Source organism: Oncorhynchus nerka, linkage group LG27 (genome assembly GCF_034236695.1).
Source record: "Oncorhynchus nerka isolate Pitt River linkage group LG27, Oner_Uvic_2.0, whole genome shotgun sequence".
Classification (NCBI taxonomy): domain Eukaryota; kingdom Metazoa; phylum Chordata; class Actinopteri; order Salmoniformes; family Salmonidae; genus Oncorhynchus; species Oncorhynchus nerka.
This window is the reverse complement of record NC_088422.1, coordinates 41,431,116-41,449,737: the sequence shown is the minus strand read 5'-3', so window position 1 is coordinate 41,449,737 and position 18,622 is coordinate 41,431,116. Positions and strand designations below refer to the sequence as shown.

Genomic DNA, 18,622 nt, shown 5'->3' with positions numbered 1-18,622 from the left:
AACCCATCAACAGCGGAAAGAGATATACAGTGCATTCGGAAAGTATTCAGACTCATTCACTTTTGTTACATTACAGCCTTATTCTAAAATGGACTAAATACTATTTTTCCCCTCATCAATCTACACACAATGCCGCATAATGACAAACCAAAAAGGTTTAAAAAACTGAAATACCTTCTTTACATAAGTATTCAGACCCTTGCTATGAGACTCGAAATTGAGTTCAGGTGCATCCTGTTTCCAATGATCATCCTTGAGTTGTTTCTACAACTTGATTGGAGTCCACCTGTGATAAATTCAATTGATTGGACAAGATTTGGAAAGGCACACACCTGTCTATATAAGGTCCCACACTTGACAGACAGTGCACATCAAAGCAAAAACCAAGCCATGAGGTGGAAGGAATTGTCTGTAGACCTCAGAGACAGGATTGTGTCGAGGCACAGATCTGGGGAATGGCACAAAAACATTTCTGCAGCATTGAAGGTCCCCAAGAACATAGAAGCCTCAATCATTCTTAAATTGAAGAAGCTTGGAACCGTCAACTCTTCCTAGAGCTGGACGCCAGGCTAAACTGAGCAATTGGGGAAGAAGAGCCTTGGTCGGTGAGGTGACCAAGAACCCTATGGTCACTCTGACAGAGCTCCTTCCAGAAGGACAACCCTCTCTGCAGCACTCCGCCTTTATGGTAGAGTGGCCAGACGGAAGCCACTCCTCAGTAAAAGGCACAGGACAGCGGACTTGGAGTTTGCCAGAAGGCACCGACATGACTCAGACCGTGGAAAACAAGATTATTTGGTCTGATGAAACCAAGCGTCATGCCTGGAGGAAACCAGGCCCCGCTCATCACCTGACCAATACCATCCCTACGGTGAAGCATGGTGTTGGCAGTGTCATGCTGTGGGGATGTTTTACAGCGACAAGGACTGGGAGACTAATCAGGATCAAGGGAAAGATGAACAAGGCAAAGTACAGAGAGAACCTTGATGAAAACCTGTTCCAGAGCACTCAGGACCTCAGACTGGGGGAGGTTTACCTTCCAACAGAACAACAACCCTAAGCACACAGTCAAGACAACGCAGGAGTGGATTCGGAACAAGTCTCTGAGCGCGGACTTGAACCCGATCGAACATCTCTGGAGAGACCTGAAAATAGCTGCTCCCCCATCCAACCTGACAGAGCTTGAGAGGATCTGCAGAGATGAATGGAATAAATTCTCCAAATACAGGTGTGACAAGCTGGTAGCGTCATACCCAAGAAGTCTCGAGGCTGTAATCGTTGCCAAAGGTGCTTCAACAAAGTACTGAGTAAAGGGTCTGAATACATATGTACATGTGATATCAGTTTTCTATTTTCAATACATTGAAAAATTCTAAAAAGCAGTTTTTGCTTTGTCATTATGGGTATTGTGCGTAGATTAATGAGGATTTTTGAAATCAATTTTAGAATAAGGCTGTAACATAAAATGTGGGGGGAAAAAAAATCTGAATGCTAGTACTGCTAGGGAGGCAATGGACTGGCGCTTCCTAGGGTCAATACCTTACAGTACACTCCCAAACTGGACAGTGGCCTATATTTCACCTAACTAAAACACAGATCTATCCCTGGTGGGTCACCAGTAGCTCTTCAAGTAGCAAACCGTATTATTTTCAACTTATGGCCAGTATTATTGGCCATATAAGTTTCTTATGTAGCTGAACCTTGATATAGAGCAGGTAGCATACCTGAAAAAGTAGGAGCAGCCTCGAACAGAGTTGTGGTTGAAGTGTTCTGCTGTCTTCTCACTGCCGTAGTCCTCTCCTGGGTCAGCCCAGATCAGGTCACACATAGGGCCGAATGCTGGAGGCTCCTTAAACCTGTCTAACTGTGGAGCGCACACACACACACACACACGCACAGCACCATGAGTCAAAGAAAGTTGATTGATCACACATTTCTTTTTATCCACTAAACTCTGCAAATAAAGAAACGTCCTCTCACTGTCAACTGTGTTTATTTTCAGCAAACTTAACATGTGTAAATATTTGTATGAACATAAGATTCAACAACAGACATAAACTGAACAAGTTCCACAGACATGTGACTAACATACATGGAATAATGTGTCCCTGAACAAAGGGAGGGTCAACATCAACAGTAACAGTCAGTATCTGGTGTGGCCACCAGCTGTATTAAGTACTGCAGTGCATCTCCTCCTCATGGACTGCACCAAATTTGCCAGTTCTTGCTGTGACATGTTACCCCACTCTTCCACCAAGGCACCTGCAAGTTCCCGGATATTTCTGGGGGGAATGGCCCTAGCCCTCACCCTCCGATCCAACAGGTCCCAGACATGCTCAATGGGATTGAGATCCGGACTCTTCGCTGGGCATGGCAGAACACTTGACATTCCTGTCTTGCAGGATATCACGCACAGAAAGAGCAGTATGGCATTGTCAAGTTGGAGGGTCACGTCAGGATGAGCCTGCAGGAAGGGTACCACATGAGAGAGGAGGATGTCTTCCCTGTAACGCACAGCGTTGTGATTGCCTGCAATGATAAGCTCAGTCCGATGATGCTGTGACACACCGCCATAGACCATGACGGACCCTCCACCTCCAAATCGACCCCACTCCAGAGTACAGGCCATGGTGTAACGCTCATTCCTTCGACAATAAACACGAATCCGACTATCACGCCTGGTGAGACAAAACCGTGACTCGTCTGCGAAGAGCACTTTTATTTGAGGGCCTACAAGCCCTCAGTCCAGCCTCTCTCAGCCTATTGCAGACAGTCTGAGCACTGATGGAGGGATTGTGCGTTCCTGGTGTAAGTCGGGCAGTTGTTGTTGCCATCCTGTACCTGTCCCACAGGTGTGATGTTCGGATGTACCGATCCTGTGTAGGTGTTGTTACACGTGGCCTGCCACTACGAGGATGATCAGCTGTCCGTCCTGTCGCTCTGTAGCGCTGTCTTAGGCGTCTCACAGTACAGACATTGCAATTTATTGCCCTGGCCACATCTGCAGTCCTCATGCCTCCTTGCAGCATGCCTAAGGCACGTTCACACAGATGAACAGGGACCCTGAGCAACTTTCATTTGGCGTTTTTCAGAGTCAGTAGAAAGGCCTCTTCAGTGTCCTAAGTTTTCATAACGGTTACCTTAATTTCCTACCGTCTGTAAGCTGCTAGTGTCTTAATGACGTTCCACAGGTGCATGTTCATTAATGGTGTATGGTTCATTCAACAAGCATGGGAAACAGTGTTTAAACCCTTTACAATGAAGATCTATGAAGTTATTTGGATTTTTACGAATTATCTTTGAAAGACAGGGTCCTGAAAAAGGGCCGTTTCTTTTTTTGCTGAGTTTAAATTTCATCCAAACTTAGTTTGTAGTCAAACACGGACTTACTTTCCTAATGTCGTCTAGGCAGTTGATTTCTGGTGAGAGCCCACCATGTACACACAGGAACTGTTGGTTGAGGAGAGCAGCGAGCGGCAGGCAGTCAAAGGCTTCCATGCAGGCATCGTACACGCGCTCTGAGTACTTGATCTTACCTAAACATGGAACAGGGGATTCACATAAGATATGGTTCACTATCGCTTTCAGAGCACATCTGCTTGCGCTTGCTAAACTCTTGATTAAATGAGGCAGTACCACTTCAATTGTAAGCAAGGTCAAACTAAGCTTCACTACATGCCAGGTTGTCTGCATAAGTGAAAGTGTAAAAAAATAATATATATATATATTTATTTTTATTTTTTTTGAATACATTTTCGGGATAGGAAAACAATTTCAGTGTAAACTTTGACTAAAATCATATATAATGTATGTAGAAAAGATAATGGACCTAGATACAGTGTACAAAACATTAGGAACACCTTCCTAATATGATTTTTTTGCCTTAAGAACAGCCTCAATTCGTCGAGCATGGACTCTAAGGTGTCGAAAGCGTTCCACATGGGTGCCCCGAATCCAATGCTTTCCACAAATCTGTCAAGTTGGCTGGATGTCCTTTGGCTGGTGGACCATTCTTGACACACAAACTCAAACTCAAACCAGTGAGCTGGAATTCAGGAGTATTGATTTTGTTATAATGTTTAAGCATTGAATTTCAGAAAAAAATAGCTTTAAAACTGCAACATTTTCTCTCAGCTCCATGGCAAAATGTGTAAAATTGCAAAAAGTTTGCTTTAAAACACAGAAATGCTCTCCACAGCCAAGATGGGGTGCCTCAATAATTGGGGCTGACCATTGCCCCCACTCACCACCTAAGCCACTTTTTGATCCAGAAAAACCATGCATGCCAAAATAACTGCTAGGGAATCATCTCAATTAGCTATAGCCTGGGTTTTCAGAGGGTGCTGTTGTTTTTGTAACCTATATGTTGGTAACCTATATGTTTTCAACCACTAACTCCACAGTTACTAGCTACTCCGCAGGGGATGTCGTGTTCTCCTAGGTGATCCACACCATGTTTAAAACTTCAGATTGGCATGCTGACTGCAGGAATGTCCACAAGAGCGGTTGCCAGAGAATTGAATGTTCATTGCTTTACCAAAAGTCGCCTCCAACGTCATTTTAGAGAATTTGGTCCAACCCGCCTCACAACCGCAGACCACGTGTAACCACGCCAGCCCAGGACCTTCACATCCGGCTTTCTTCACCTGCGGGATCGTCTGAGACCAGTCACCCAGACAGCCGATGAAACTGAGGGGTATTTCTGTCTGTAATAAAGCACTTTTGTGGAGAAAAATGTATTCTGATTGGCTGTGCCGGGCTCCCACCCATGGCTGCACCCCTGCCCAGTCGTGTGAAATCCATAGTTAGGACCTAATGAATTTATTTAAATTGATTGATTTCCTTATATGAACTGTAACTCAGTAAAATCATAGAAATTGTTGCGTTTATATTTTTATTCCGTATAGATGAGAAGGCTGGGCAAAAAAGTGCTGAGCGCGAAATCCCCCAGGCTGATTGTGCGAGCACAGCAAGAATACAAGACCATGGACAAAGACGTAAAATGAGTGCTTGAAGGGATAAGAGAGCCTTTGTCCAGGAATTGGCCTGTAAGGCAGAACAAGCTGCAGCAAGAGGAGAACTAAGCACTGTATATAAGATCACAAGACATCTCTGTGGCCAAGCTAGCAACCACACAATGCCAGTCAAAGACCAGGTCAAATGTTAACAACCAAAGAGGAACAAACTGCAAGATGGAGAGGTCATCAACTGGCCAAAGCAGACCCACCACCCTCGGATGAGATTGATGGTATAGACACCGACCCACCAGTTGAAGCAGAGGTCCAAGCAGCCATCAAGGCTATGAAGAGTGGCAAAGCACCAGGGATTCTCTCAGCAGGCTGAGCTACTTAAAGCTGATGACAACACAGCTACCAAGGTGCTGACTGATCTCTTCAGCAAGATCTGGGAGCCACAAGACTGGAGAAAAGGCCTTATCGTCAAACTGCCAAAGATCGGAAACCTCAGCGAATGTGACAACTGGCGAGTTAAAACACTTGTTTCCAACCACAGCAAAATCTTTGGTGGACATTCCTGCAGTCAGCATGCCAATTGCATGCTCCCTCAAAACTTGAGACATCTGTGGCATTGTGCTGTGTGATCAAACTGCATGAACTACATGAACTCCTGGCTGCGTAAGAAGGACATCCGGAGAGGAGAAATAATAAGGTCCTGACAGATGGGGCTGGACCAGGGTGGATCAGTGCTGCCGTTACAAGACCAGGCTTTAGTAACAACAGACAGACACGGACTGACTGGGCTCAACGGTTAGGCGCAGCCTGTGTCCCAAATGGCACCCGTAGGGCTCGGGTCAGAAGCAGTGCACTACATAAGGAATAGGGTGCCATTTAGAACGCGCAGGGTGTCTTAGACCTGTCGCTTCTCAAAATGCCTGAGAAACATACAGGCACACCCACTCTCTCCGGGGGTGTTCAAGGTCATATTTTTTCAGATGATTCGATCTCACAACACCTGAAGAAACATCCCAGAAACCACATTAACATGATCTAGAAATCTTCGGCTGTGCAGCGTGACTGCTAAACGACGACCTGGAACGCCACCTAAATCTAAAGCAGGAGGGGAGCAGTCTATTTTTACAGTATGTTGACTTTCATCCTGAAGAAAAGAGCAACACTTATCAGTGGAGCCATCTGCTGCTTAAGGCTAACTGCCTCTGTCAGCCCAGCGCTTGTCAATTAGTTTAAATGCATGCTAATGAATGCATTCATTATAAACTAATTAGACTGAAGCATCTTTCTTTCCAATAGGTTCTTCCCATTCAAATGATGTTTGCCAATGTTGTTGCTGCCTCTCCTGTCCTGTCCTGTCCGCCAACGCAAGGTTTGTTTCTTTGATGAGGCTTGCATACTAATTCCTAACACCTGTGCCGCCACTTGAATGCACAGCGATAAGTGTTCACTCACACATACCCATACTCGTGCACAAACACACACCTTGTGGGTGTGTCAGCTCTCTTTCATTGTGTGTAACGGTCTGAATAACGTCATCTGCATGGCTGGCTGCTCTCCATGCCTCAGCAGCTCGTCGTCTGGCTGCACCGTGAAGAGGAGACGTGGTCTCTATGCACGATGGATAAAGACACCCGAACAATGAGATGTTCCTATTGGGAACTGTGGCAGACAGGCTTCCTGATCCTGATGTGTCAGAGTAGAGGGAGGCTGTTCAATCAAGGAGACAGCCACAAGGCACAGGCAGGGAGGGGTCTGTCTGTCTCTTTGTGCCTGTGTGTGTGCGTGCGTGTGTCTGTCTGTCTCCGCGAATGACTCCGTCTCTCTGTCTGAATGTCTGTTTATCTCTTGGTTTGACTCTTTATCTGTCACTGACCGTTTGCTAAGCTCACCAGCCAAAAATAATACTGCGCTATAATAAGAGCATCAATAAGCCACAGAGCTAGGGGGAAGAATGTCCCCTTCAAGTATGTACTTCATGTCTGTTTGCAGAGTAGGGCCAAGTCTGCTTCTCTAGGTTGCAGAGGGCCTTTGATCTCTAAGTAGTACCCTATGGTGTTGCATCACATTAGGCTTGCCCTCATTGGTGTGACATATCATGCTGCAGTGACAGTATACTTACATTCCTGTTTGAAGGTGAAGTACTCTGTGAGGTGCCGGCACTCGTGGTTCCCTCGCAGGAGGAAGAGTGTGGTCGGGTGATTGATCTTGAGTGACCAGAGGTACAGCACACACTGTGAGAGGAGAGAGCGAGTGAGGGACACAAGGCAACCAGGGCATGAAAGTCAAGCACACAACCCCAACGTAGATCCTGAATGCCCAACATGAATTACAAATCACAAATCTCTATACAAAATAAAGATGTACATTCTGTTGAGGCTGAGAAGGTCAAAAAACACAAAATGATAGAAGAACTACAGGACCAGGCCCTTCAGATTGTAAGGACGAGGAGAATTGTCAACTGCAACAGGTAGTTTAAAACGGATACGCTCCAGCCAAAAGGTTTGCCTACACCTCTTCAACCAACCAGATGGCCTGTGTCTACAGTACAGTGCAAAAATAAAAACAATAAAACAGGGCATTAAAACTGGGGTCGTATCCACAAAGTGCCTCAGAGTAGAAATCGGTTGTAAGTGCTGAGAATAAAGACTTTACACCTTACCTTTACTCCTTATGGGTAAAAATAAAAGCAATACATTAAGCCTCTTTAGTCATAAGAGTCCCATCTAGGCGACAGATACTGTATTTAGGACACCTCGTGAGCAGTGTGCCACACGCAAATGCTTTGGAGTTGTTAAAGGGCCAATTCTTATCTCAATATAGGATAATTAGTGCCTTAGTGTTATTTTTTAAATTATTAAAATGGTTAAAAATAGCTTCTTAGCAAAGAGCAATTTCTTAAGCAAGAATTTTGCTACAAGCGGGAAGAGGACTCCTGCGGGTTCTCATTTGGTTGTTATCGGTTGTGTACAGGCAACTGTCTCGTGAGCGCTGAGCAGCAGCCAAAACGAGCAGTTGCTAGGCTACTCACACGCAGAGCGCCTGTATCGCATTAGTGGAAACGAAGACTTCCCAGGGAATATCTTTCGGTTGTGACTATAAGAAGTGACTTTTCGTAGCAGGTTAGGAGAATTAACGTGGTAGGTTGGGATAATTAGGTTAAGGTTAGGAAAAGGTTAGGGTTAGCTAAAACTGTCTCCAACGCGACTCGAAAGTATCTAGCTACAACCAGGCTGCGTATAAATGTTTGCATGGGTCGGAAGTGATTTTTATCGGGATGGGACAGACAAGTATGCGAAAACATTTGACAGGACAAGATGGACAATAATTCATTTTCACTCCTGTGTCAACCTCAGAGTGGTCTGAGTGATGGGCCTAATTGGACAAGCCTAATGAGAAACTCTGATATTGGCAGAGGTTTGAAACTCTTTGTTATTGGTATATTAACTTATACCGCCTGGTGATGTCGCCAGACAGGCCAAAACTCCATCCCACCAAAACAGGCTGAAATTTCAGTTATTTTCAAACAGCTCTTACACTAAAACGGCATTATCATAATTTTTACAGTTTCACTGAATTATTCCAACCTCAGTGTGGAAATGTACACAGAGTACACCAAACATTAGGAACACCTTCCTAATATTGAGTCGCGCACCTTTTGCCCTCAGAAGAGCCCTTAATTCATCAAGGCATGGACTCTACAAGGTGTCGAAAGCATTCCACAGGGATGCTGGCCCATGTTGACTCCAATGCTTCCCACAGTTGTGTCAAGTTGGCTGGATGTCCATTGGGTGGTCAACCATTCTTGATACACACATGAAAAACAGTTGAATGTGAGAAAACATGCAGCCTTGCAGATCTTGACACAAACAGGTGCACCTGGCACCTACTACCATACCCCGTTCAAAGGCACTTCAATATTTTGTCTTGCCCATTCACCCTCTCAATGGCACACAATCCATGTCTCAATTCTTACAAGGCTTAAAAAGGTTCATCCTTAATTAACCTGTCTCCATCAATAAGGGATCATAGCTTTCACCTGGACTCACCTGGTCAGTCTGTCTCATTCTTAATGTTATGTATACTCAATGTATATAAAACTAAAGGTAAATCACATTTTGACTGCACTGGGTCTTTAAAATAATGTTTTGATATCCATATATGATCAAGCCATAAATAATCTAGACAGTATCTCTTGCACTTTAACAATGATTTCACGAGGCCTATTTCACATTATATGCAATGTTGTATGCAACATTATCAGCTAGTGACTTGATGTTAATGTGTTGATATAACAGTAAAAGTCAAAATTCTGCTTTTAACAACCATCAGAATAGGTTAAACAAAAAGTTATTCCAACATACTGTAATTCGTCAATTATTAAGAGTAGGCAAAGTGATTATGTCAGGTGAAAATTATATCAAATGTTTAAAGGGCCAGTGCTGTCGAAAACATGATTTTCATGTGTTTTAAATATATTTCCACACTATGAGGTTGGACTAGTACTGTGAAATTATGAAAATGATGATAATACCCTTTTAGTGTAAGAGCTGTTTATTTGAAAAGACCGCCTGAAACAGCAGCCTGTTTTGGTGGGATGGAGTTTTGGCCTGCTAGTGACATCACCAGGCGGTAAAATGAGTTAATAGACCGATATGAAAGAGTTCCAAATCGCTCTGACAATAACAGCTAGTTTCCCACTCCCCACCCTGACCACTACCAGACAGTCCTAACAACATTTTTGCTTGAGAAATTAGTCTTCGCTAAGAAGCTATTTTTGTTTATTTTTTACCATTTCAATTGAAAACAAATCACAGTAAGGTACTTAATTGTTACCCAAAAATGATTTGATAGAGATAAAAACAACTGCATTGGACCTTTAACCATTGCAAAATTTGATGTAGTCACATTTACTGTGGTTGTCTGAAGCGTGCTATAGAGTTACCAGCTGGCGATGCCTCATCACAAGTCATTATTCCCCATTGCGCTACCCACAAGCATTTCGCTACACTCACATTAACATCTGCTAACCATGTGTATGTGACAAATAAAATTTGATTTGATTTAATTTGAAACAATGCCAATGAGCATCATCACAATCTTTCCTTTGCCTCAAACTACAGTGACTACCACCTGAGATACACTTTTATGAGTTGATTTTAGTCCTGGCTCAGAGTTGGCCAGGGCAGTGTCTTAACATCGTCCTAAAATCTACTCGGGGAAATGATTTTTTTTGTCAAAACAGGTTAACAGGATTCAAAGGACCTTTTTTGCGCTGATTTGTGGCTACGGGCCCAGGTCTCCTCTGAAAAGCAACAACAGACTAGTCATTCTCTCCCCGTTTAGGGCTTTCAATGAGAGAGGATAAAAAAAAACACCAGATTCAATCAAATTTAATTCATCCTCAGACACTCTTTGATGCAGTACCCAAATAGAGTTCGGGCCGCATTTAATGTGTGACGACAATATGAAAAGCGGGCTACATTTACAATCCAAATGAGATTGCTTCCCCTTCCACTTTCCAGCCTCAGACGACAGACAAACAAGGTAGCAGCACTCATTAGTCTCCACTTGGCTTGCCACTCTCAGTCTCCCTCTATCTCAGCCCCCTCACTCTTCATCCTCTACTTTAAAATACAGCCAGGCAGGAACACAACCAGAGCCCTACATTAAGTCCCTAGAACAGGATGCCAAGGCAACCAAGGCCAGCAGGTGTCCATTCAAATAATACACAATAGAGAAGTGGGCATTGCGCTACCCATAATTCCGGAGTTTCTAGGAAGGATGGGGTGTTCCGAAGCGGCGAAGCGCAGGTAGGGACTTGGGATTGTTTGTGTCATCATCATGCCAACTCCTTGTCATTCTTTGGCATGTCAAACATCAGTTAACTATGGGGACTAGGGGACTGGTTGACCATGGGGAGAGGTTCAAGCCAGGGAGGGAGCCAGGGTGAGGAGAGGGGCAGTTTAGAGTCAGTGAAAGGACCTCTAGTCTGAGTGAGGGGCTTTGAGTGGAGTGCCTCAGGCTGAAGGGCGATTTAATGAGTCTCACCCCCCCCCCCCCTCTCTCTCCCTCCCTTCCTGCCTGCGTGCGTTGAGCGGGGGAGGCAGACAAAGGCAGCAGAACAGCACGTTGTGTGTCAGACACAAGTGGCTGCTACCTCCCTCACCTCGAAACACACACACTTCACTTCAGACAGCAGTGTGCTGCCTGGTGGTGGCTGGAGGCTGGGAGGGGTCTATAGGTTAGAGCACTTTCCTGCATCAAAGAGGGAGAAAGGAATGAGGAGGCGGTGATGCAAAGGAGGGCCAACAGGAGAATCAAAATGGATGGCTCACACATACTCAATTTAGACTGAGCAAATGTCTGGCCTGAAATGGTAAAGCTACCTACCTTCTACGAAAGGATAAGGTCAATCTTTCCATTCTTGGCCTTCATATGGAACTAGAACACAGGTTTCTGAGCCCATTTCCACTAAATCAAAATCAATCTGGGTGTACAGATACAAGTAACTGCCAAAATAAAGAACATACCACCAAGTGCCTTAACAGGGCGTTGGGGCACCACGAGCTAGAACAGCTTCAATGCACCTTGGCATAGATTCTACAAGTGTCTTGAACTCCGTGCGACACCATTCTTCCATGAGAAATTCCATCATTTGGTGTTGATGGAAAATGATGTCTCAGGCGCCGCTCCAGAATCGCCTGTGTGTTTAATTGGGTTGAGATCTGGTGACAGACGGCCATGGCATACGGTTTCCATCGTTTTCACACTCATCAAACCATTCAGTGACCATTCATGCCCTGTGGATGGGGGCATTGTCATCCTATGGGGGCATAGCCTGGCAGCCAAAATAATGACTAAGCATGATGGGATGTTAACTGCTTAATTAACTTAGGAACCACACCTGTATGGAAGGACCTGCTTCCAATATACTTTGTATCCTTTATTTACTCAAGTATCCATTATTCTGGCAATTACGTGTAGAGCTCACCATGTGTCTCCCTATTCCATATGTAGTGCACTACTTTTGACCAGAGCCCTATGAGCCCTGGTCAAAAGTAGCGCACTACATAGGGGAAAAGGGTGCCATTTGGGACGCATCCACCCCATAAATCCAGTGAGTTATGATGTGGTCCACCTCTGGCCCATGTCCAATGGTAGATCTCATTACTGGCCTAGTCAACACACTGGTTTAATTTACGCAGCACATCAAAGAGAGCTTCTCTTTGCCAGTCCTTCTAAGAGGGCAAGGCACTGGCAGTACCCTCCTCCTTACCCCTAGACTAAAGCACAGTCGGTCATCATATTAGCAGATATTTGATGTGTAACAGAAAGCACATGGAGTCATTTCATTCTTGTCATTTTAACCAGGATAGTCAACTAAGTAACACTTGCCACTGTTAGGGCCCTAGAAAATCTGTGTTGCAGAGAATGTGGACAGAATCAAGACATTAAAACTTAATTTTAATTAACACATTTTCCCAAGTTTATCATAAGACATGAACAAAATACATCATATTTTACTTCAACTTTGTGAAGAGGCAACAGCACAGGAATGCCCTAGTTTGTTTGTCTACTACTTTGTGTAGCCTATAGCGATGATGCTAATTTAATGACAATCGTCTTCTGGTAAAAGGTTCCCAAAAACATGCTCAATTAAATGATAACTACAAAGTAGCCTATGCCTACCTGGCAGAATGATATCATGATTATTTGCATCAATCCAGTGGCCATTTGTTTTGCAAACTCTGCAATCACAAGCGCTACAGAAACACTGCTAACCAAACAGTCTCTGGCTGGTGCTCAGTTGCATTAAAGGTTAACAACACCTAAAATATAAAAAAATCAGATTTTTCACAGACCTCAAAAGTAGTCTCCTGATGTGGTTTAAGCATTGTTGTGGACTTGAACATCCACTTTTGTTGTTTTTCTATTAAAGTGTGATTTTGGAAATTTGGAAAAAACAGAACGAAGTCGGCAAAATAAAATAGATTTTAATAGGGCCTCACACTGTTTTCCTGGGAGTAAAGTGAAAATCAAGTGAATGCCAAACAACGCAGGCTTGACTACACAAGAAGCGCTTCAAAAACTTTTCGGTGAGTGAAATGAGCCTTGATTTTTACAGGCACATAACTCCATTGTGCTTCCAGAGGAGTCAGTGATGGACATTAGCCTACCTATTTCCTGTGAGTCCTGTCTGGTTATGAGGGGAAGAGAACATTTAATCTAGAATAGCTGATCAATGGCCCAGGAGTCACCCGTCATTCCCTATGCTCTTTCACCGACACCTTTTCATCTGTGACATTTCACCTACCGCCTCCCATCAAAAGCCCCCCAGAACCACAGACAAAGCAGGTCGATGCTTAGCCCAGTTAGCCGTCCAGGCCCTATGGCCCTGTTGACTCTTCCATTCAACCCCCCTCAGCCCTATAGCCCCGTCGACTCTTCCATTCAACCCCCCTCAGCCCTATAGCCCCGTCGACTCTTCCATTCAACCCCCTCAGCCCTGCCCAGTCGACTCTTCCATTCAACCCCCTCAGCCCTATAGCCCCGTCGACTCTTCCATTCAACCCCTCAGCCCTATAGCCCCGTCGACTCTTCCATTCAACCCCTCAGCCCTATAGCCCCGTCGACTCTTCCATTCAACCCCCCTCAGCCCTATAGCCCCGTCGACTCTTCCATTCAACCCCCCTCAGCCCTATAGCCCCGTCGACTCTTCCATTCAACCCCCCTCAGCCCTATAGCCCCGTCGACTCTTCCATTCAACACCCACAGGTCATAACTCAGCCAGCCCAGTTCTGCACCCTGAGGACTAGTCAAACTCTGCAGAATTCTGTATTCGATACCAGGTTTAGTGTCACGATACTCGATACCATTACAATACTCAAAACCAAAAAAAAGCAGGCTTATTAGACAAAGTTACAGAATGGTGCTTGAGCCAGACAGATCTTTTGAGTTGAATATCATTACATTTGAAATGTATAATCAATATGACGGTTATTTATTTATTTATTTATTTAGATGCACTATTGTAAAGTGGCTGTTCCACTGGATGTCTTAAGGTGAACGCACCAATTTGTAAGTCGCTCTGGATAAGAGCGTCTGCTAAATGACTTAAATGTAAATGTATTTACCAATCAAACTACATAATGGTAATCACTTATTTGAATAGTACATCTCTAATGATAAACTCAGTAAATCAAGCTGTAGGCCAGCCTAGGCCTATTCACAATACAGGTGTGAGTACATGTAGTGAGTTATTGAGCTCGTTTTGGCTGATTTCATGGGCTATAGATGAAACACAATCTGTTTCCTTTCCATTTGGGACTTATTTATTGTACTGATCGACAATATTTGCATAGAAGAAGCAATCTCTTATTTTATGAAAGTATCTCATTCACACATGCAGTCAGTTCGAGGCTCGCACAAAGATCATCTTGAAAGGTAAAGACGTGAGGCGGGGGAGACTAAGTGAATGAATAAAGTTTGATGACAATCATCTTTAAAAATCAGCAATATTTTGCTGATACTAGGGTAGTGAATTGATGTAAGCTTCAGCTGTATGCAAGCAAGGAAAGTTAGCCTACAAAGCTGGATGCTACCTGTATCTTCTTGCATTAAGTGTTCTAGCCTGTAATGGATATGCTTGTGTGAACAGTAATTCCATAATAAAAAAAATAAACACAGCGTTACATTATGCTGCAGTTAACACACTTGAATAAGTGTTGAATGTGAATCAGCCCAGACTCCCAGGGAGTGTAGTGGTTCATCGGGACAGGCTAGAGCTAGCAACGACTAAGAGGAGCAGGCACGGTGCACTCGCTAGGATTGAATACTTTCCCGGTATTTTACAAATGTTCCATCCAGACAATAAATCACTTTCCTCCCGGGTAACCCTCTATTCTTGCTAAAAACCCGAAGTGTCATTCTAAAGCATATAAATAGGCCTGTCTGGATTTGATTAGAGCATTGATAGAAAATGCATGCCTGATGTTAACTGAGCCTGATGAGCCATACAATAAATACATTTCATGAGCCCTATATTAAAATACATTTAACATCTTTATTTTTTACTATTTTCTGCATAGTAGAATAAAAGTGAAGAACATCAAAACCATGAAATAACACATATGGAATTATGTAGTAACCAAAAAAAAGTGTTAAACAATTCAAAATATATATTATATTTGGGATTCTTCAAATAGCCACCCTTTGCCTTGATGACAGCTTGGCATTCTCTCAACCAGCTTCATGAGGTAGTAACCTGTAATGCATTTCAATTCGAAAGGTGTGCTTCCTTCAATTTTTATTTGTGTAATTTCTTTCCTTCTTAAAATGCATTTGAGCCAATCAGTTGTGTTGTGACAAGGTGGGGGGGGGGGGGGGGGGTATATAGAAGGTAGAACTATTTGGTAAAATACCAAGTCCATATTATGGCAAGAACAGCTCAAATAAGCAAAGAGAAACAACAGTCAATCATTACTTTAAGATACGAAGGTCAGTCAATACGGAACACTTGAAGAACTTTGAACGTTTCTTCAAGTGCAGTCGCAATAACCATCAAGTACTATGATGAAACTGGCTGTGTAAGGGCTATTTTACCAAGATGGAGAATGATGGAGTGCTGCATCGGACGACCTGGCCTCCACAATCCCCCAGCCTCAACCAAGTGGAGATGATTCGGGATGAGTCAGACCGCAAAGTGAAGGAAAAGCAGTGCTCAGCACTGGTGGGAACTCCTTCAAGACTGTTGGAAAAGCATTCCAGATGATGAGAGCTGGTTGAGAGAATGCCAAGCATGTGCAAAGCTGTCATCAAGGCAAAGGGTGGCTATTTGAAGAATCTCAAATATAAAATATATTTGTTTGTTTAACACTTTTTCGGTTACTACATGATTCCATGAGTGTCATTTCATAGTTAATGTCTTCACTATTATTCGACAATGTAGAAAATTATAAAAATAAAGAAAAACCCTTGAATAAGTAGGTATTTAAAACTTTTGACCAGTAGTGTATGATATAGGCTATTTCACATTACACACAACAGAAATACATAAAAGTCCATAGATGTAGCTAGATATACAGTCATGGCCAAAAAATTTGGGAATGACACAAATATTAATTTTCAAAGTCTGCTGCCTCAGTTTGTATGGTGGCAATTTGCAGATACTCCAGAATGTTATGAAAAGTGATCAGATGAATTGCAATTAATTACAAAGTCCCTCTGCCATGCAAATGAACTGAATCCCCCAAAAACATTTCCACTGCATTTCAGCCCTGCCACAAAAAGGACCAGCTGACATCATGTCAGTGATTCTCTCGTTAACACAGGTGTGAGTGTTGATGAGGACAAGGCTGGAGATCACTCTGTCGTGCTGAATGAGTTCGAATAACAGACTGGAAGCTTCAAAAGGAGGGTGGTGCTGGGAATCATTGTTCTTCCTCTGTCAACTACGGTTACCTGCAAGGAAACACGTGCCGTCATCATTGCTTTGCACAAAAAGGGCTTCACAGGCAAGGATATTGCTGCCAGTAAGATTGCACCGAAATCAACCATTTATCGGATCATCAAGAACTTCAAGGAGAGCGGTTCAATTGTTGTGAAGAAGGCTTCAGGGCACCCAAGAAAGTCCAGCAAGCACCAGGACAGTCTCCAAAAGTTGATTCAGCTGCGGGATCGGGGCACCACCAGTACAGAGATTGCTCAGGAATGGCAGCAGGCAGGTGTGACTGCATCTGCACGCAAAGTGAGGTGAAGACTTTTGGAGGATGGCCTGGTGTCAAGAAGGGGAGCAAAGAAGCCACTTCTCTCCAGGAAAAACATCAGGGACAGACTGATATTCTGCAAAAGGCACAGGGATTGGACTGCTGAGGACTGGGGTAAAGACATTTTCTCTGATGAATCCCCTTTCCGATTGTTTGGGGCATCCGGAAAAAAGCTTGTCCGTAGAAGACAAGGTGAGCACTAGCATCAGTCCTGTGTCATGACAACAGTAAAGCATCCTGATACCATTCATGTGTGGGGTTGCTTCTCAGCCAAGGGAGTGGGCTCCCTCACAATTTTGTCTAAGAATACAGCAACCCCACACATGAATAAAGAATGGTACCAACACATCCTCCGAGAGCAACTTCTCCCAACCATCCAGGAACAGTTTGGTGATGAACACTGCCTTCTCCAGCATGATGGAGCACCTTGCCATAATGCAAAAGTGATAACTAAGTGGCTTGTGGAACAAAACATCAATATTTTGGGTCCATGGCCAGAAAACTCCCCAGACCTTAATCACATTGAGAACTTGTTGTCAAGAGGCGGGTGGACAAACAAAACTCCACAAATTCTGACAAACTCCAAGCATGGATTATGCAAGAATGGGCTGCCATCAATCATGTGGCCCAGAAGTTAATTGACAGCATTCCAGGGCGGATTGCAGAGTTCTTGAAAAAGAAGGGTCAACACTGCAAATATTGACTCTTTGCATCAACTTCATGTAAATTGTCAATAAAAGCCTTTGACACTTATGAAATGCTTGTAATTATACTTCAGTATTCCATAGTAACATCTGACAAAAAATATCTAAAGACACTGAAGCATCAAACTTTGTGGAAATGTATATTTGTGTCATTCTCAAAACTTTTGGCCACGACTGTATACTCTCTTGGGTAAATGGATTATACTAGTCGGCTAATATTTTGAGCGTGAACTGTATTATACTGCATTATATTGACTGGAATTACGCACATTGTTCAAACCATTCTAAAACAAGGAGAGAACATGGGATTCTGGTGCAGCACATGGGTTGGGCCGTCATTGTAAATAAGAATTTGTTCTTAACTGACTTGCCTAGTTAAATCAAATGTTAAATCAAATAAAAAAGGTTTTAATAATATTTCCACTAATGTTCTTAGCCTAGTAGGCTCTTTTGCTCTAGATTGTTGCTTAATTTCTTCCTCTCTTTCAACAGTTAAATTAAATAAGTTTTGTTGTCCTGATCTTCATCATTCTAATGACATCCTTAATTATTATAAGACTAGAATCAGATGCAGAAGTCTTTCCCTTCTCACGAAGATTGAATGGTTATGGGTCTGAAATTATAACTGCTTTTGCCTTTCTCCATCACGTGTTCACTCTTTCAAACTACCAGTGATTTCTAGTGGCTGCTGTATTTAACATTCAGCAAATGAGCTTGTATACCTCTGAGTCTATTGGTATAAGAAATGCTAAAATATTATGTCCAACAAGGTCTAGCTTTTCCTGCATGGGACTTGATGTTAATGACAAGATGGCACCAATAGAGATGGCAGCTTCGCTTCTAGTCCTTAGGAAACTGTGCAGTATTTTTTTTAAATGTATTATTCCTTACATTGTTAGCCCAGAAAACATTAAGTGTCAGAGAGACGTCAACTTAACAGCACAACCAGCACTACGATCAAGAACAAGACTTTCCCAAAGCGGATCCTTTGTCTGCACTGCCCAGGGCATTTGAACTGATTCCAGAGGCCGACCCAAAACAACACCGCCGGAGGAGGGGGTGCCGGAGCGGTCTTCTAGTGAGGCTTCCGAGTAAATTACTAATTGCTCATTTCCAGTCCCTAGTTAACAAAGTAGACGAAATCAGGGCAAGAGTTGCTTTCCAAAGAGATATCCGGGATTGT

General features: G+C 43.4%; 1 protein-coding gene across 7 annotated transcripts in view; it reads right to left on the bottom strand.

The window, feature by feature from the left end:
• LOC115111795 (serine/threonine-protein phosphatase 2B catalytic subunit gamma isoform-like) overlaps nt 1-18,622 on the bottom strand; it is a 69,289-nt gene that overhangs the window by 16,560 nt on the left and 34,107 nt on the right. For all 7 annotated transcript variants that reach the window (XM_029638226.2, XM_029638225.2, XM_029638227.2 and 4 more), the window contains exons 4-6: nt 7,090-7,201; nt 3,391-3,536; nt 1,725-1,864 (exon numbers count right to left, since the gene is read on the bottom strand). In XM_029638226.2, coding sequence (XP_029494086.1) covers nt 1,725-1,864; nt 3,391-3,536; nt 7,090-7,201 — 398 coding nt within the window. The remainder of the gene's footprint in view (nt 1-1,724; nt 1,865-3,390; nt 3,537-7,089; nt 7,202-18,622) is intronic.